The 20,231-nt window shown below is 40.9% G+C and overlaps 1 protein-coding gene across 3 annotated transcripts in view; it reads left to right on the top strand.

The window, feature by feature from the left end:
- Nucleotides 1-20,231, top strand: part of GLT8D2 (glycosyltransferase 8 domain containing 2) — a 73,757-nt gene that overhangs the window by 26,682 nt on the left and 26,844 nt on the right. For all 3 annotated transcript variants that reach the window (XM_054444173.2, XM_063646643.1, XM_063646644.1), the window contains 2 exons: nucleotides 14,205-14,339; nucleotides 16,030-16,076. In XM_054444173.2, the coding sequence (XP_054300148.1) occupies nucleotides 16,058-16,076 (19 nt within the window). In that variant the 5' untranslated portion in view covers nucleotides 14,205-14,339; nucleotides 16,030-16,057. The remainder of the gene's footprint in view (nucleotides 1-14,204; nucleotides 14,340-16,029; nucleotides 16,077-20,231) is intronic.

Here is a 20,231-nt window from a genome sequence, read left to right as displayed (position 1 = left end):
TTATTGGTCTATTCAGAGATTCAACTTCTTCCTGGTATAGTCTTGGGAGGGTGTATATGTCCAGAAATTTATCCATTTCTTCTATATTTTCTAGTTTATTTGCATAGAGGTGTTCATAATATTCTCTGATGGTAGTATCAGTAGTGATATCCCCTTTATCATTTTTTATTGCATCTATTTGATTCTTCTCCCTTTTCTTCTTTATCATTCTTGCTAGCGGTCTGTTTTGTTGACCTTTTCAAAAAACCAGCTCCTGGATTCATTTATTTTTTGAAGGGTTTTTTGTGTCTCTATCTCCTTCAGTTCTGCTCTGATCTTAGTTATTTCTTGCCTTCTGCTAGCTTTTGAATGTATTTGCTCTTGCTTCTGTAGTTATTTTAATTGTGATGTTAGGGTGTCGATTTTAGATCTTTCCTGTTTTCTCTTGTGGGCATTTAGTGCTATAAATTTCCTCTACACACTGCTTTAAATGTGTCCCAGAGATTCTGGTACGTTGTGTCTTTGTTCTCATTGGTTTCAAAGAACATCTTTATTTCTGCCTTCATTTCGCTATTTACCCAGTAGTCATTCAGGAGCAGGTTGTTCGGTTTCCATGTAGTTGTGCGGTTTTGAGTTTCTGAATCCTGCTGTGGTCAATTTTGGAATAAGTGCAGCGTGGTGCTGAGAAGAATGTATATTCTGTTGATTTGGGGTGGAGAGTTCTGTAGATGTCTATTGAGCTCCCTTGGTGCAGAGCTGAGCTCAAGTCTTGGATATTCTTGTTAACCTTCTGTCTCATTGATCTGTCTAATATTGACAGTGGGGTGTTAAAGTCTCCCATTATTATTGTGTGGGAGTCTAAGTCTCTTTGTAGGTCTCTAAGGACTTGCTTTATGAATCTGGGTGCTCCTGTATTGGGTGCATATATACTTAGGATAGTTAGCTCTTCTTGTTGAATTGATCCCTTCACCATTACGTAATGGCCTTCTTTGTCTGTTTTGATCTTTGTTGGTTTAAAAGATCTGTTTTATCCGAGACTAGGATTGCAGCCCCTGCTTTTTTTTTGCTTTCCATTTGCTTGGTAGATCTTCCTCCATCCCTTTATTTTGAGCATATACGTGTCTCTGCACGTGAGATGGGTCTCCTGAATACAGCACACTGATGGGTCTTGACTCTTTATCCAATTTGCCAGTCTGTGTCTTTTAATTGGGACATTTAGTCCATTTACATTGAAGGTTAATATTGTTATGTGTGAATTTGATCCTGTCATTATGATGTTAGTTGGTTATTTTGCCCATTAGTTGATGCAGTTTTCTCCTAGCATCGATGGTCTTTACAATTTGGCATGTTTTTGCAGTGGTTGGTACTGGTTTTTCCCTTCCATGTTTAGTGCTCCCTTCAGGAGCTCTTGTAAGGGAAGCCTGGTGGTGACAAAATGTCTCAGCATCTGCTTGTCTGTAAAGTATTTTATTTCTCCTTCACTTAGTTTGGCTGGATATGAAATTCTGGGTTGAAAATTCTTTTCTTTAAGAATGTTGAATATTGGCCCCCACTCTCTTCTGGCTTGTAGAGTTTCTGCTGAGAGATCTGCTGTTAGTCTGATGGGCTTCTCTTTGTGGGTAACCTGACCTTTCTCTCTGGCTGCCCTTAACATTTTTTCCTTCATTTCAACCTTGGTGAATCTGACAATTATATGTCTTGGGGTTGCTCTTCTCGAGGAATATCTTTGTGGTGCTCTCTGTATTTCCTGAATTTGAATGTTGGCCTGCCTTGCTAGGTTGGGGAAGTTCTCCTGGATGATATCCTGAAGAGTGTTTTCCAACTTGATTCTATTCTCCCTGTCACTTTCAGGTACACCAATCAAACGTAGATTTGGTCTTTTCACATAGTCCCATATTTCTTGTAGGCTTTGTTCATTTCTTTTTACTCTTTTTTCTCTTAACTTCTCTTCTTACTTTATTTCATTAATTTGATCTTCAATCGCTGATACCCTTTCTTCCACTTGATCGAATTGGCTATTGAAGCTTGTGCATGCATCACGTAGTTCTCGTGCCATGGTTTTCAGCTCCATCAGGTCATTTAAGGTCCTCTGTACACTATTTGTTCTAGTTTGCCATTTGTCTAATCTTTTTTCAAGGTTTTTAGTTTCCTTATAATGGGTTCAAACATCCTCCTGTAGCTTGGAGAAGTTTGTTATTACCAACCTTCTGAAGCCTACTTCTGTCAGCTCCTCAAAGTCATTCTCCATCCAGTTTTGTTCCATTGCTGGCAAGGAGCTGTGATCCTTTGGAGGAGAAGAGGTGCTCTGGTTTTTAGAATTTTCAGCTTTTCTGCTCTGGTTTCTCCCCATCTTTGTGATTTTATCTACCTTTGGTCTTTGATGTTGGTGACCTACAGCTGGGATTTTGGTGTGGATGTCCTTTTTGTTGATGTTGATGCTATTCTTTTCTGTTTGTTAGTTTTCCTTCTAACAGTCAGGTCCCTCAGCTGCAGGTCTGTTGGAGTTTGCTGAGGTCCACTCCAGACCTTGTTTGCCTGGGTATCACCAGCGGGGCTGCAGAACAGCAAATATTGCAGAACAGCAAATATTGCTGCCTGATCCTTCCTCTGGAAGCTTCGTCCCAGAGGGGCACCTGCCTGTATGAGGTGTCAGTTGGCCCCTACTGGGAGGTGTCTCCCAGTTAGGCTACATGGGGGTCAGGGACCCACTGAGGGAGGCAGTCTGTCCATTCTCAGAGCTCAAACACCATGCTAGCAGAACCACTGCTCTCTTCAGAGCTGTCAGACAGGGATGTTTAAGTCTGCAGAAGTTTCTGCTGCCTTTTGTTCAACTATGCCCTGCCCCCGGAAGTGGAGTCTACACAGGCAGCTGGCCTTGCTGAGCTGTGGTGGGCTCTGCCCAGTTCAAGCTTCCCCAGCCACTTTGTTTACCCACTCAAACCTCAGCAATGGTGGACGCCCTTCCCCCTGCCAGGCTGCTGCCTCACAGGTCGATCTCAGACTGCTGCACTAGCAGTGAGCAAGGCTCCATGGGCATGGGCCCCACCAAGCCAGGCACGGGAGATAATCTCCTGGTGTGCTGTTTGCTGGAAAAGTGCAGTATGTGGGCGGGAGTGTCCCGTTTTTCCAGGTAAAGTCTGTCACAGCTTCCCTTGGCTAGGAAAGGGAAATCCCCCAACGCTTTGGGCTTCCCAGGTGAGGCAATGCCCCGTCCTGCTTCAGCTCACCCTCTGTGGGCTGCACCCACTGTCCAACCAGTCCCAATGAGATGAATGAGGTACCTCAGTTGGAAATGCAGAAATCACCCATCTTCTGCATCAATCACTCTGGGAGCTGCAGACCAGAGCTGTTCCTATTCAGCCATCTTGGAATGGAATCCAGGCATAAATAATTTTTAAGGAAGTAAGGATGTTCTTGTAAATATTGTCTAAATAATTAAAATGACATAAGGTTATTGATAAGAACATTTTATCAAATATTAGTTCTTAAATAAGAGTTTTTTTGTTTGCTTTCTTCAGCTTTATTGAGGTATAATTAACAAATAAAAAATGTATATATTCAGCCAACCATGGTAGCTCATGCCTGTAATCTCAGTGCTTTGGGAGACCAAGGTGGGAGGATTGATAGAACCCAGGAGCTCCAGGTTACAATGAGCTATGATTGCACTACTGCACTCCAGCCTGGGTGACAATCCTGTCTCTGAAAAAAAAAATACATATATATATATACACACACACACATATATACACACACACACACATATATACACACACACACACACACATATATATATTTTCAAGGAGTACAATGTTTTAATATACACATTGTGAAATGATTACCACAATCAAGCTAATTAACAAATCCATCACCCTCACGTAGTTGCCTTTCGTGTATGTGCAATGAGAACCCTTAAGATCTACCCTCTTAGCAGATTTCAAGTATACAATACATTATTAGTAATAACAGTCACCATGCTGTGCGTTAGGTCTCCAGAACTTGCTCATCTTATAACTGCAAGCTTGTACCCTTTGACCGACATTTCCCCATTTCCCCACCTCTCTGTCCCTGGTAACCACCCTTCTACTCTCTGTTTCTGTAAGTTCAACTTTGTAGATTTCTCATATAAGTGAACATGCCGTATTCATTTTTCTTTGCCTGGCTTATTTCACTTAGCATAATGTCCTCCAGGTTCACCCATATTGTCACAAATGGCATGATTTTCTTCTTTTCTAAGGTGAAATAATATTTTGTTTTGTGTGTATATATGTCTACATACACACACATACTCATATATATACCACATTTCTTTATCCACTCATCCACTTATGGACACAGGTTAATTCCATATCTTGGCTATTCTGAATAGTGCTGCAGGCTGGGTGCGGTGGCTCACACCTGTAATCCCAGCACTTTGGGAGGCTGAGGCAGGCAGATCACCTGAGGTCAGGAGTTGGAGACCAGCCTGGCCAACATGGTGAAACCCTGTCTCTACTAAAAATACACAAAAATTAGCCAGGCGTGGTGATGTGCACCTGTAATTCTAGCTACTCGGGAGGCTGAGGCAGGAGAATTGCTTGAACCCAGGAAGCAGAAGTTGCAGTGAGCCGAGATCGTGCCACTGCATTCCAGCCCAGGTGATGACACAACGAAAAAAAAAAAAGACGACACAACTGTCTCAAAAAAAAAAAAAATAGTGCTGCAATGAACCTGAGAATGCAGATCTAGCTTTGATACTGATTTTCTTTCCTTTGGATATATACCCTAAAGTAGGATAGCTACATCATATGGTAGCTCTATTTTGAATTTTTTGAGAGACCTCCATATTGTTTTCCATAATGGCTGTTCCAAATTACATTCCCACTAGCAATGTACAAGGGTTCCCTTTTCTCTACATCATCACCAACACTTGTTATCTTTTGACTTTTTGATAATAGCCATTCTAACAGATGTGAAGTGATATCCTATTGTGGTTTGGATTTGAATTTCCCTGATTATTAGTGATGTTTAGTATCTTTTCATATACCTCTTGGCCATTTGTGTGCTTTCTTTATGGAAATGTCTATTCTGGTCCTTTGCCTATTTTTAAATCAAGTTATTTGTTTTTTTTTGCTATTGAGTTGTATGAATTTCTTATATATTTTGGATATTAACTTCTTATCAGGTATATGGTTTGTAAATAATCGCTCCCATTCCACAGGTTGCTTTTTTATTTTATTGATTGCTCTTTTGCAGTGCAGAAACTTTTTAGTTTGATGTAGTCCCACTTGTTTGTTTTTGTTTTTGTCGACTGTGCTTTTGGTGTCATACTCAAAAAATCATTGCCAAGACCAATGCCACGGAGCTTTCCCCCTGTTTTCTTCTAGTTTTACAGTTTCACATCTTATACATTTAATTATGTTATTATTAAATTAATAAATAATTAATAAAAATGAATAATTACTTATTTAATATGTAATTCATTTTGAGCTGGTTTTGTGTATGATAAAGTTCCAATTTTTTTGTTGTTAATATCCAGTTTTCCCAGCACCACTTACTAAAGAGACTATCCTTTCCCCATTGTGTATTCTTGGTGCCTTTATGGAAGAATAGTTGACCATATATGCGTGGATTTATTTCTGGGCTCTCTAGTCTGTCCCATTGGTCTATGTTCCATTGGTCTATGTGTCTGTTTTTATGTCAGTACCATACTTTTTGGATTACTATAACTTTGTAAATATAATTTAAAATTAAGAAATGTGATGCCTTCAGTTTTGTTCTTGCTCAAAATTGCTTCAGTTATTTGGGGGCTTTTGTGGTTTCATATGCATTTTAGGATTTTTTTTCTATTTTTGTGAAAAATGCCATTGGAATTTTGATAGGGACTACATTAAATCTGTAGATTGCTTTGGGTGTTGTAGACATTCTGACAATGTTGATTCTTTCAACCCCCATCACTTTTTTGAGGGCATAACTACGTAAAGTTCTAGAATGTTAGATCTAATAGAATTGTCTGCTTCAGTCATAATAATGAGGAAACTGAGACGGAGAGAGATGGAGTTATTTCCCTAGGATCACACAATCATAATGGCTTGTATAAGTGGGGTTCCAACTGTTTGCCAAGTACTGTTGTAAGTACTTAATGCATGTAAATGTATTACTGCATTTAATCCTCATAAAGCCTTATATTACCTTCATTTCCTCAACTTTTTATTTAGAAATTATTTTAATTTATAGAAAAGTTGCAAGAAGAGTATAATGGCTCAATCAATTTTGCCACATTAGCATTGTCTCAGTACCTCTCACTCTCTCTCTTTTTCTACACACAAACAACCCTGAACCTCTTGACCTTTCACCCCTAAATTAATGTATGTGTCTCCTACTATCAATGATGTACTCCTACATAACCATACCACATTTATTCTCTCAGGAAATTTAACATTAATGCCATAATATTTCCCCAATTTCCCAAAAATAAACTTTATAGCTCTTTTTAAACATTTGGTTCAGGATGCAGTCAAGGTTCACACTTTTTTTTTGAGATGGAGTCTCACTCTGTCACCAGGCTGGAGTACAGTGGTGCAATCTTGGTTCACTGCAACCTCAGCCTTCCAGGTTCAAGCGATTCTCCTGCCTCAGCCTCCGAAGTAGCTGGGACTACAGGTGCACGCCACCATGCCCAGCTAATTTTTGTGTTTTTAGTAGAGATGGTGTTTCACCATGTTGGCCAGGATGGTCTCGATCTCTTGACCTCATGATCCACCTGCCTCAGCCTCCCAAAGTGCTGGGATTACAGGCGTGAGCCACTTAGCCCAGCCAAGGTTCACACTTTCCATTTCATTGTCACATTACCAAGCCTCTAAAGAGTTCCCAACATGTTTTTTTTTTCCTTTCATGACATTGACATATTCGAAGAGACCAGGGCAGTTTGTCTTCAGAATGATCCGTGATTTGGATTTGACCATGACGTTATCCATGATAGAATCAGGTTAAATATCGCTGGCAGGAACACATTGATATTTATCACATCTCAAGGCACAGGATTTCAATTTGTTTCATTTTGTTGATCTTAAGTGTGATTACTTTGAGAATGTGAATTTTCTGTACCCTAACAACATTTTACCCCCTATCATTTTAGCGTTCATTGAGGTTTTTTGCCTGAATTACTTATTAACATGTTGATTGTAAAATGGTATTACAGACATTTTATAAGTGAGGAATCTTAAATTTCCAAGGGAAGGGGTTCTTATATGGTTTTTATACATTGTGGAGCTAGGATTTGAACTCAGGTGGTCTGACTCCAAGGCCCACAGTCTAATACACTAATTGTACTGGAAAAGGATTTCCACATGATTTTCCACTTGATTTCAGTGCCCTCAGTCAGAAACTGTGTCTTGTCCACTTGGGACTTTTTTGTTTTTTGAAACTCAGAAAGTGCCACCATCAGAGATGAGATGAAATTGTAAAAAGGAAGGATAGGATGAAATTCAGGCACGCCAAATCTTTATGCAATTATACACACACACACACGCACATGCACACACACACATCATTTTTTAAAGCAAACTTTCTGTTGAAACTGCATGCTTCTCAAGGACACCACTCCTGCCATAGGGCTTAAGGTTTCCTACAACAATCGGCTTCGGGAACTTACCTTCTTGGCTCATTACTGCTGTGCTTTGCAATTGGCATGCGATTATCTGCATCCTAAAGCTTCTTGTTTCATCTTAAAGAGATTTCAGAGCTGGCAACACACTGGAGGGGGAAAGATGAACCCCCTTTTCAGATGAATCAGCACTTACTATTCCTCTGCCTCTGGAGTAGTCTCATAGTTACAGTAACCGAGCACTCAGGAAAGAGCCGACCAGCATTGCCTGTGAGCTGTAAAGCTTCATCAACACACGGTGAAATCTGTTATCTGGAGCCCAATTCTCCTAACCTCTGGTGTAGCCACAAGGGCCCTTTGAGAGCTCAGCACTTTGTGGTTAAGGGCTTTGAAGTCAGAGAGCTCTAATTTTTAATCCCAGCCCCATCATTTACAAGATTTATGGTTCTGAGCAAGTTACTGAACCTCTCTGAGCCACAATGTCCTCATGTGAAAAATGGAGATAGTAATACATCCACTTGAAAGGTGTTAGGATTAAATAAGATAATGTACCTAAATAGCCTGGAGCTGCGTGCAAATTAAATTTGCAATAAATGATAGCTGTGATTGTTATCTGACTCCTGCAGACTGCTCCCCGTATTCACACACCATTCTGGCCACAGCAAATTTATTTGTAAAGACTTTTGTTTGTAAGAAACTGAACCTCATTTCAAAACAGTTTAAGGAAAAATTGTAAAGTTACTGGTTTTCATAACTGGGATGTCCAGGAAGTGGATGGCCTGAGGGACTTAGAGCTCGGCTTCCTTCTGGTCTTTGCCCCATTCTCTCCTGTGATACCAGATGACTTCTTTCATGGAGTGGGAAGAGGGGACATGTGGCCAAAGACCATTCTAGGCTTCCATCATCCCCAAAAGTTAGATGCATGCATATCACCTAAAATCCTAAATGGATAAAAGGTACCTGAAACCCTGTCTCAGAAAAATCCTAAGTAGTGTGCTGTTTTGACCCAATTCTTTTCCAGGTGCAAAAGGGGAAGAAGAGAAGGGTCATTGCCATGCACTCAGAGCTCTTGGGTGTTCAGTCTATAGCTCAGGAAAATAAAAGGAACATTGTAGCTGGTTGTTTACAGTGAATTAAAGACTTGAATCAAATCTCTGTTGAAGAGTTTTCCTAGATGACTGCCAGCAAATTCTCATAACACTTCGGTTCATGAAACTGTAGGGACCTACGATATCCTTCCTTTCTCAATTACCTCCTCGGGCTATCTCTGTCATGTTGTTAGTTTCTAAAGGTTATTATTCCTGGTTTGCAGTCTGCAGCCTCCCGTCAAATGTCAAGTTCAGAAGTTCCTTTGAAAGACCATAATTAAGAAGGATCAACTTAATTTTAAAATAAACTTTGAGTTTTCAAGACAAATTGTTTTTCATGGCAAATTAACTTTTTTTGTGTGAGATAGAGGAAGTCAGTTGCCAACTCCTGGGGTAATTGGCAAAATGTCACAAACAAGTGAATGAACATAAAAATGTGACAATATTTAACTTTAGATTTTACAGTAAAATGAATGTTGTCATCTAAAATCCTTATCTAACGGTTAATTTTATTTTTTCATCAAACCTGCCCTATCCTATGCTTAGCTTAATGCCTACCACTTCTCCTAATGAATATCCAAGGTACTGTGTTAAGCATATAGATAGATACATTGTAAATTGGGAAAACCGGGAAGCAAAGTCTTAACAGGTATATTTCGAGAATAGAGGGAGGGTGTCTTAGCCTTCTTGATTTCAGAGCACAAATAAAATACTCCAGAATATAATGCAAAGATCAAATTTGAATTTGGGGAAATGTTTGGTTGAAAGTTTTTCATGGTAGATCAACCCTTTTCTTGCCTGCTTGGTCCTGATAGTACTCTGAGAACATTATTGATTTTTTTTTTTTTTTAAGACACAGTCTTGCTCTGTCGCCCAAGCTGGAGGGCAGTGGTGTGATCTCGGCTCACTGCAACCCCCTTCTTGCAGGTTCAAGTGATTCTTGTGCCTCAGCCTCCCGAGTAGCTGAGATTACAGGTGTGCCCCACCACGTCCAGCCAATTTTTGAATTTTTAGTAGAGATGGGGTTTCACCATATTGTCCAGGCTGGTCTCGAATTCCTGGCCTCAAGTGATCCGCCAGCCTCAGCCTCCCAAAGTGCTGGGATTACAGGTGTTAGCCACCACACTCGGCCACATTATTGAATCTTTATTTGATGGTGTAGCTCACTTTTCAGTCACTGATGACTAATCATATCTGTAATTCTTCCTGTAGAAAGTATAGGAGAGAATAAAAAACCTGTGTTGATCACTTGCTCCCTTCTTTAGAACACATGTCATCCTCCAGGTTCAAACTCCTTGCCAGATTTGAAGTCCCCTTTGAATACCCTGAAATTGGAACAAAATATTAAAGAAAAAAATCAGTTCCACAGAAGGAAAAACAAATGGTCTTAACAAATGGCTTTCTCAACAAATGGTCTTGGAACAACTGGATAACCATATGCTAAAAGATTAAGTTTAATCTACATTTCATGATATATACAAAAATTAACTCTAAATGTAAACATTAAGTCCAAAACTATAAAATTCTCCAAGAAAACATAGGAGAAAGTCATCATGACCTTAGGTTCGGCCGAAATTTATTAGATATGATACCAAAAGCATGATCTATAAAGGAAAAAAAGGCCAGGTGTGGTGGCTCATGCCTGTAATCCCAGCACTTTGAGAAGTCGAGGCAGGCAGATCACTTGAGCTCAGGAGTTCAAGACCAGCCTGGGCAACATGGCAAAACCCCATCTCTATAAAAAATACAAAAATTAGCCAGGTGTGGTGGTGTGCGCCTGTAGTCCCAGCTACTTGGGAGGCTGAGGTAGGAGAATCGTTTGAGCCTGGGAGGTGGAGATTGCAGTGGGCCAAGATTGTACCACTGCACTTGAGCCTGGGTGATGGAGTAAAATCCTGTTTCAAAAAAAAGGAAAAAATAAAATGAAGTTGACATCATCAAAATTAAATACTTTTGCTCTGCAAAATTTATTGTTAAGAGACTGAAAAGACAAGCCACAACCAAGGGAAAGTATTTGCAAATCGCATAACACAGGGCTTTTTTTTTTTTTTTTTTGACAAAGTCTCACTCTGTTGCCTAGGCTGGAGTGCAGTGGCACAATCTCGGCTCACTGCAACCTCCACCTCCCAGGTTCAGGCAATTCTCCTGCCTCAGCCTCCCGAGTAGCTGGGATTACAGACCTGCACCACCACACCTGGTTAATTTTTGTATTTTAGAAGAGACAGGGTTTCACCATGTTGGCCAGGCTGGTCTTGAACTCCTGACCTCAAATGATCTTCCAGCCTCAACCTCTCAAAGTGCTGGGATTACAGGCATGAGCCACAGCACTGAGGCCTGACACAGGACTTGTATGCAGAATATATAAACAACTCCCAAAACTCAAAAATAAGAAAATAATTCTATAAAAATGCACAAAAGATTTAAACAGACATTTCACCATATGTGGATGGTAAATAAACACACAAAAAGATGCTCAACATGAGTAATCATTAGGGAAATGCAAATTAAAATCACAATGCAATTCGCTCATTATAACAGCTAAAATAAAAAAAATACCAGCAATACCAAGTGCTGACAAGAACACAGAGCAACTGGAACTTTCTCACCATGCTAGTGGGAATACAAAATGAAAATGTTTCCACTCAGGAAAAAAAGATTGTCAGTTTCTGTTTCCACTCAGGAAAAAAGATTGTCAGTTTCTTTCTTTTTCTTTTCCTTTTTTTTTAGACAAGGTCTCTCTCTGTCACTTGGGCTGGAGTGTAGTGGTGCGACCATGGCTCACTGCAGCCTCAACCTCCAGGCTCAAGCAATCCTCCCACCTCAGCCTCCTGAATAGCTGAGACCACAGGTGCCCACCACCATGTCTGGCTAAATGTTTTTCTCTAACTCCCCACATTTGGTTTTTGAGGGTTTTTTTGTTTGTTTTGTTTTGTTTTCATACAGACAGGGGTCTCACTGTGTTGCCAGGGCTGGTCTCGAGCTCCTGAGCTCAAGCGATCCTCCCACTTTGGCTTCCCAAAGTGCAGGGATTATAGGCATGAGCCACGGCAGCTAGCCTAGATTGGCAATTTCTTATAGAGTTAAATATATATCTACCCAAAAGACCCAGCAATACCACTTCTAGGTAGTTACCCTCCATTCACACAAAAACCTGTAAACAAGTGTTTACAGAAGTATTATTCATAATCACAAAACAATGGAAACAACCCAAATGTCCTTCATTGGGTGAATGGATAAACTGTGGTATATCCATTCAATGGAATACTATTCAGCAATAAAAAGGTACAAACTATTGGTAAAGGCAATAGCAAGTATGAATCTCAAAAACATTATGCTAATTGAAAGAAGAAAGTCTCGCAAAATATTACATCCTGTAGGATTCCATTTATATGACATTCTGGAAAAGACAAAACTATAGAGACAGAGAACCTATCAGTGGTTGCCAAGGGCTAGGTGTTGGGCAGGGCCTGACTACAAAGTGGCGGTGCAAGGGAATTCTTTAGGAGTGTTGGCGTTGTTCTCTACCCCGTTTGTGGTAGTTGTTACAAGAATCTATGCATGTGTAAAAGTCCATAGAACTACAGGAAAAAAAGGAAATTCTAATGTATGTAAATTTTTAAAAACTTAAAAATCAGCTTGTCAAATTTTGAAGCTGACATGGTAATATTCCTTTAGTAAACGTGTCATGGAAAAGAAGCCTATTTAAAATGAAAACAGACAAACTGAATGTTTATTATACAGAACCATTTGTATTTCCCTGGGTGAAGCACTCTTTCTGATTCTTCAATACAGTCTAAAGAATTCAGAAAATACTACCTAATAAAAACGAAATAGTATGCATAGCAATTTTTTAAAATTTTGTTTTAAGTTTTGGGATACATGTGCAGAATGTGCAGGTTTGTTACATAGGTAAATGTGTGCCATGGTGGTTTGCTGCACCTGTCAACCCATCACCTAGGTATTAAGCCCCACGTGCATTAGCTATTTATCCTGATGCTCTCCCTCCCCCTGATGCATAGCAATCTTTAAGAACATCAAGAAAGAAACTCACAGTAGGAAATGTGTGTAAATCCAGAAGACCGGAAAAAAATTTGCTTGTCAACATGTATCAAATACCTTGGCAAAAAATAGTTCTCACAGGCCAATTCTTTATGCTCTGAAGCAGCAGCTGGTCTCTTTTGTTAAAAAGAAGTTGTTCTTGGAATACATCTAGTTAATATGCCTCTTAGAATCTGCCCTGCATTTTTCTTATGCAAAGGACTTTATGTAAAAAGTTGGCCTGATAGAACATGAGAATGATTGATGATGTGACAGTTATAGTTCTTGCTGCTTAGCAAAATATAATGCATTGTGTGTGTGTGTGCATGTGTGTGTATGTGTGTGTGTGGAATCTCCTGTGCTTATTTATATGTATGAATAGATAATACATTAGTATGATTTGACATTCTGTAGATGCCAAAGCTGCTATTTATTAGTCAGAACACTCCTGTGGGGCTGTGCCAGCCATTTATATCTGCTACCCATTTTGATTGATCAGTGCCAAGGGCCATATGAGTTATTAAATATGTTCAATATAAGTCCTGTAAGACTATCAACCGAAAAAAATCTCCCTTTTTCTGCCAGCTGACCCCTATATTTTCTGTAATCTTTAACACAGAGACAAAAAGGCCTTTTAATATTGGGTTACATGAAGTTGGGTAGAGGTGGGTGTTTTAATTACTTTAATCGTGTATAACAATGTGAAACAGGCGTATCTCGTCCCAAATCTGTCCCTGACAGTCCTCCAGCCTTTCTTCCAGGGGTCTCTTTCTTTCCATTTGTGTTCCCTTCTCCTTGCAGTTACTCTGAAAGCCTGCCCTCTCCTGATGTTTATCTGGGACCAGATAAACATCCTACTGTGGGATGAGATAAACTTTCTCATCCCACAGTGACCATCCCCTGGAATATTATTGCTGTGAGCTTGAGGCTACAAAAAGACACACGACAAATCTGGCAGCTCTTCTGAAAGGAGTAGTTTTTCTGTTTTTCTTTTCTCTTTCTTTCTTTCTTTCTTTCTTTCTTTCTTTCTTTCTTTCTTTCTTTCTTTTTCTTTCTTTCTTTCTTTCTTTCTTCTTTCTTTCTCCTTTTCCTTCTCCTTCTTTCCTTTCTTTCTTTCTCTTCTTCCTCTTCCTCTTCTTCTTCTTCTCCTTCTCCTTCTCCTTCCTTCCTTCCTTTCTCTCTTTCTTTTCTTTTCTTTCTTCTCTCTCTTCTTTCTTTTTCTTTTTTAAAACAGAGTTTTGCTGTGTCTCCCAGCTGGAGTGCAGCAGCCATGGCTCACTGCAGCCTCAACCTCCTGGGCTCAAGTGATCCTCCTGCCTCAACTTCCTGAGTAGCTGGGACTACAGGCATGCACCACGATGCCTGCTAATTTTTGTATTTTTTTGTAGAGATTGTTGCAGGGGGGTCTTATTATGTTGCCCAGGCTTGTCTCCAACTCCTGGGCTCAAGCATCTGCCCACCCCGGCCTCCAAAAGTGAGCCACCACACCCAGTAAAACACTCAAAATATCATTTTAGGTCCTGTGGGAAGAGCAGCGTGGAGGTGGGCTGAGGTTAGAAGGTGCAGAGCGTGAAAGAAGATTGTGAGCTGAGTATTGGACATTTGTTCTTGAATAGTCCCTGGGCCTACCACAGGAAAGGAAGTTCTCCAGGGTAAGTGACTTGGACTTTTCCTTTTCCTCTAATAATATTTTTTCTTGGGCTGTGGCTGAACCTTAGGATTCTGGTTCATCCCTTATTCAGACCAGGTTAGCTTTTCCCTGCTCTCACCTGGCCATCCCACCTAGGCACAGAAGACCTTGCTTTCATAACAGATAGCTTTCTCCCTGAGTGGGGAACTCTGCCAGCAGTTAAAGGAGTGATTCCTTTCCACTACATTCTTGCACAGTTCCCATGAATTTGAAGGTAAAACAAAAACGTGAAAGATACTTTGAGCTCATTGTGGGCAACATTGAGTATTCACTCTCCTTTACCATCAGAATTCCCTTGGGAATGTTTGAAAAACAGTGCTTTAGGGCTTTAACAAAGTTAAACACTGATGGAGGGGGTTTAATGCACTTAAAATAAAATCCAAACTTCTCTTCAGGCACAGTAGTATCCTGGCCCCTTGGTACCTCTCTGGCCTCTTCCATCCAGTCTCTCCTTTGGTCCACTGTGATCCAGCCACTTTGAGCTTCTTGCAGTTCCTAGAATACTTAGAGCTCTTTCCAGCCCCAGGGCCTTTGCACTTGCTTTTCCCTCTGCCTGGGATGCTCCTCTGCAAGTTCTGCCCTTGACTGGCTCTTGCTTTTCTTTCCCTCCAATGCCATCTCCTCAATGAAGTTTTTCCTGATTTCTCTTCCTGATGCACTCCCTACCCCTGTTCGTCTTTATCCCAACATCTCCTTTGCTTCCTTCATAGCACTTACCGTAATCTAATACTTTTATGTGTCACATTTTAATATCTGTTTCCCCCACTGGACCAAAAGCTCCAGGAGGATAGGGACCAGTACTGTTTGTCGGTACATCACTGGGAAGTGGCACAGTGCTGGGCTTTTAGTAGGATCTCAATATGTAAATACTGAATGAATGATTGAATTGAGTATAATGCATGCCCCTCCAAGGGATTCTTGAAGATGTAAAATCTTCCTTATCAAGGAATGAAGTCATGATAGTAGAAAGATGGCATAGGGTTGATATTTTAGATCAAGGAGATCTAGTGTGATACTTCCAGTTACTGCCATCTGCTCTGCTGACCCAGAAGGCTAACAGAGCTCTTTTTACAAGAGGTTAAAAAAATTCTGGGCCGGGCACTGTGGCTCACATCTGTAATCCCAGCACGTTGGGAGGCCAAGGTGGATGGATTGCTTGAGGCTAGGAGTTCGAGACCAGCCTGGGCAACATGGCAAAACCCCATCTCTAGTAAAAATAAAAAAAATTAGCCGAGCGTGGTGGTGCATGCCTGTAGTTCCAGCTACTTGGGAGGCTGAGGAAAGAGGATTGCTTGAACCTGGGAGGCGGAGGTTGCAGTGAGCCAAGATCGCACCACTGCATTCCAGCCTGGGTGACGGAGCGAGACTCTGTCACCAAAAAAAAAAAAAAAAAAAAAGAAAGAAAGAACTTCTGAAGACAAACGATTAGCTTTTGAGGACCCTTAGTAAGGTTTGTTCAACCAGAGGCATCACTTTTGAAGACATGAGCCAGTATTTATTTTGTTTCCAAAATTTTAGATTTGGAGCAGTAAAAAATGATCACACACTTCACGATATATCAGTCTTTCAGAGAAGGCGTAGTCCTTAACACTTGTTGATGAACTTTAAGTTGATTCTCTTTTAAACAGATTTTTTTTTTCTTTAATCCACAGGTTACGGTTCTTATCCGCGTGAATACACATGGCTCTGTTACGGAAAAGTAAGATTACAACTTTTGAAAATAATGATTTAAAAACAGATATTTGGGAGGATGGTTTTGAGGCTGGGGCTTGGCTTTTTTCTTCTTTCTTGGATTGTCTTTGATTTTCATGGATAGTTTTCCTGCAGGCACTTTTTGGCATCATCATTTCCGGATGATTCCCATGGAGAGTTGTTCAGTATTTTAGTCAGAAGTGGACTTATCGGCTGGGCGCACTGGCTCACGCCTGTAATCCTAGCACTTTGGGAGGCTGAGGTGGGCGGGTCAGTTGAGCTCAGGAGTTCGAGACCAGCCTGGGTAACATGGAGAGACCCCATCTCTACAAAAAATACAAAAATTAGCCAGGTGTGGTGGCAGACACCTGTAGTCTCAGCTACTCGGGAGGCTGAGGCAGGAGGATCACTTGAGCCTGGGAGGCAGAGGCTGCAGTGAGCTGAGATTGCACCACTGCATGCCAGCCTGGGAGACAGAGTGAGAGCCCGTCTCAAAAAAAAAAAAAAGAAGAAGAAGAAGAAGAAGTGGAAGTGAACTTACAACAGGGATCATATATTTCTATAAAACTTGCAAAAAGAATGCATTTTCTCGTTTGGAATAAATATTCATGTTCATAGCTAAGTTAGCATTTGTAATTTGTAATTTTGCATTCTTAGTCTTAAAGAGTCATCTCAAATCTTCAGACCCATCAGAATCTGGATTTGCCTCTGATTTTAGATCCAGTAGTTTGTGAATTTGAGGAGAAACATAGTAACCTAATTCTGTGACCCTCAGGGTAGAGTTGCCAGATTCAGCAAACAAAGACGCAGAACAGGACAACCAGTTAAATTTGAACTTCAGATAAACAACAAATAATTTTTTAGTATAAGTATGTCCCAAATATTGCATGAGACATAGTTGCCTGGGTAATTTTTGTATTTTTAGTAGAGATGGGTTTTCACCATGTTAGCCAGGCTGGTCTTGAACTCCCGACCTCAAGTGATGTACCCACCTCAGCCTCCCAAAGTGCTGGGATTACAGGTGTGAGGCACCGCGCCTGGCCATGGCAGGTGAATATTAATCGGTCCTGTTGATAAACTGTAGAATTTTGTCCATTTTCTGTCCATTTTCTGCTTCTCTATAGTTTTGTTTTAAACTGAGTCTAGTATCTGATTGTCCCTGGCTGAATCTGATAATCCATTAAGGCAGGGAGGAACTGGGTGTCAGCAAAATAGAATCACAGCCTCAGGATGTAGCTTTGGAGGGCATCCACGGAGACTCTTTTACAAATGGGAAGACAAAGGCATAGAGGCCAAAAAATAGATGCATATGAAGTCAGTAGATTAAGTCTCTTGATGCATAAAAATAATAAAAAATAATACAGGCCAGGTGCGGTGGCTCATGCCTGTATTCCCAGCACTTTGGGAGGCTGAGGCAGGTGGATTGCTTGAGTCCAGGAGTTCGAGATCAGCCTTAGCAACATGGTGAAACCCCGTCTCTACTAAAAAATACAAAAAATTAGCCAGATGTGGTGATATGTGTCTATAGTCCCAGCTACTTGGGAGGCTGAGATAGGAGAATCACCTGAGCCTGGAAGGTTGGGGTTACAGTGAGCTGAGATCACACTGCTGCACTCCAGCCAGGGTAACTGAGGTGAGACCCTGTCTCAAAAAAAAAAAAAAAAAAAAGATAAAATAATAATAACAACGATGCATAACCATTTGTAAAGTCTTTATTGGGCCTGCATTGCCTTGGTTAACTCTCAAAACAGTAGTGCGAGGTAATGCTTATTATTACAATCTTCATTCAGCAGAAAAGTACACCAAGCTCCGAGAGGTTAAGATACCCCTTTGCCATACAGCTAGGAGGTGGTAGAAAGGAGATTTGAGTCTGACTTCAAATTCACACCCTCTTCCCTTCTACCAACTTTTCCCAAATTTTAGGTAGGTGTGCACTACACATGCCAACATGCCATCTTCTCAATTTTTCATCAGCTGTGTTCCTTCTGTCTTAAACGTTACTTAATATTTTCTTTAGGCCAGGCACAGTGGCTTCTGTCTTAAACATTACTTAATATTTTCTTTAGGCCAGGCACAGTGGCTCATGCCTGTAATTTCAGCACTTTGGGAGACTGAGGTGGGCGGATCACCTGTGGTCAGAAGTTCGAGATCAGCCTGGCCAACGTGGTGAAACCCTGTCTCTACTAAAAATACAAAAATTAGCCAGGCATGGTGGTGGGGGCCTGTAATCCCAGCTACTCGGGAGGCTGAGGCAGGAGAATCGCTTGAACCCAGGAGGTGGAGGTTGCAGTGAGCCAAGACTGTGCCATTGCACTCCAGCCTGGGCAACAAGAGTGAAACTCCATCTCAAAACCAATTTTGTTTTCTTTGACTAATTTAAAAAATTTATAAGTGTACTTCATAATAGAAAGTTTTTATCCTTACTGTAAATGAAAACAGAATGATCTCCTATCATAAAAAAAAAGGTGGCTTCAAACACATATACAATTAGAAGAATGTGATTCAACTCTGGGTAGCTTTTGTTGCGTTCCTGCACATAAAATCAGAAAGACTGACTTTCTCATATGGTGATTAAATATTAATGCTATGAACATGAACTTCCTCAGTCATTTCATGCACAACCAGTGCTATATGTTCCATACTCAAGAAAACACTGTTTTACACTACTCTGCTTCTCAGCAGATCCCAAGGGCCAACATCACTGGAACAAACAGACATGGAGGCTTGGAGGCATTGGGGTCTTCTGTTTATCCAGGGCAAGAATTTTCCTTCTTTCTTTCCTTTCTTTCTTTTCTTTTCTTTCTTTCTTCCTTCCTTTCTTTCTTTCTTTTCTTTCTTTCTTTCTTTCCTTTCTTTCTTTTCTTTTCTTTCTTCCCTCCTTCCTTCCTTTCTTTCTTTTCTTTCTTTCTTTCTTTCTTTCTTTCTTTCTTTCTTTCTTTCTTTCCTTCCTTCCTTCCTTCCTTCCTTTCTTTCTTTCCTTCCTTCCTTCCTTCCTTCTTTCTTTTTTGACAGTCTCCCTTTGTCACCCAGACTGGAGTGCAGTGGCGAGATCTCGGCTCACTGCAACCTCCGCCTCCCAGGTTCAAGTGATTCTCATGCCTCAACCTCCTGAATAGCTGGGAGTACAGGCATGGGCAACACCCGGCTAATTTTTGTATTTTTAGTAGAGATGGGGTTTTGCCATGTTGGCCAGGCTGGTCTCAAACTCCTGGCCTCCAGTGATCCACCTGCCTTGGCCTCCCAAAGTGCTGGGATTACAGGCGTGAGCCACCGCACCCTGCCTGCACATCATCCTTGACCAAGGGTTGAATTAACTGAGAAGCAACTGTGTCATAATGGCTAAGAACATGTATTTATAATTACTACTGGCTCATAAGAAGAATCACATAAATTCAACAAAATAAAAGCCACATACCGCAGACCCACAGCTAGTATCATACTAAATGGGGAAAAACTGAAAGCCTTTCCTCTTACATCTGGAACACGACAAGGATGGCTGCATTTCACCATTGTTATTCAACATAGTAGTGGAAGCCCTAGCTAGAGCAATCAGACAAGCAAAAGAAATAAAGGGCATCCAGATTGGAAAGGAGGAACTCAGATTATCCTTGTTTGCAGAGGATACGTTTTTGTTTTGTTTTGTTTTGGAAGGAAGGTCTTGCTCTATTGCCCAATGGTGTGATCTTGGCTCACTGCAACCTCTGCCTCCCAGGTTCAAGCAATTCTCATGCCTCAGCCTCCCAAATAGCTGGGATTACAGGCATGCACCATCACGCCCAGCTAATTTTTGTATAATTTAGTAGAGATAGGGTTTCACCATATTGCCCAGGCTGGCCTTGAACTCCTGGCCTCATGTGATCTGCCCACCTCAGCCTCCCAAAGTGCTGGGATTACAGGTGTGAGCCACTACACCTGGCCAATATAATCTTATATTTGGAAAATTCTAGACTCCAGCAAAAAACTATTAGAACTGATATACAAATTCAGTAAAGATGCAAGACCCCTGAGCAACAATAGTGTTCCAGGTTAATTCTTTCTGTTTGTTTGTTTTTGTATTTGAGACAGGGTCTGGCTCTGTCCCCCAGGCTGGAGTAATTTTGGCTCACTGCAGCCTCCACCTCCCAGGCTCAAGCCATCCTCCTATCTCAGCCTCCTTAGTAGC

Source organism: Pongo pygmaeus, chromosome 10 (assembly GCF_028885625.2).
Source record: "Pongo pygmaeus isolate AG05252 chromosome 10, NHGRI_mPonPyg2-v2.0_pri, whole genome shotgun sequence".
NCBI lineage: Eukaryota > Metazoa > Chordata > Mammalia > Primates > Hominidae > Pongo > Pongo pygmaeus.
This window is presented reverse-complemented; position numbering and strand designations above follow the sequence as displayed.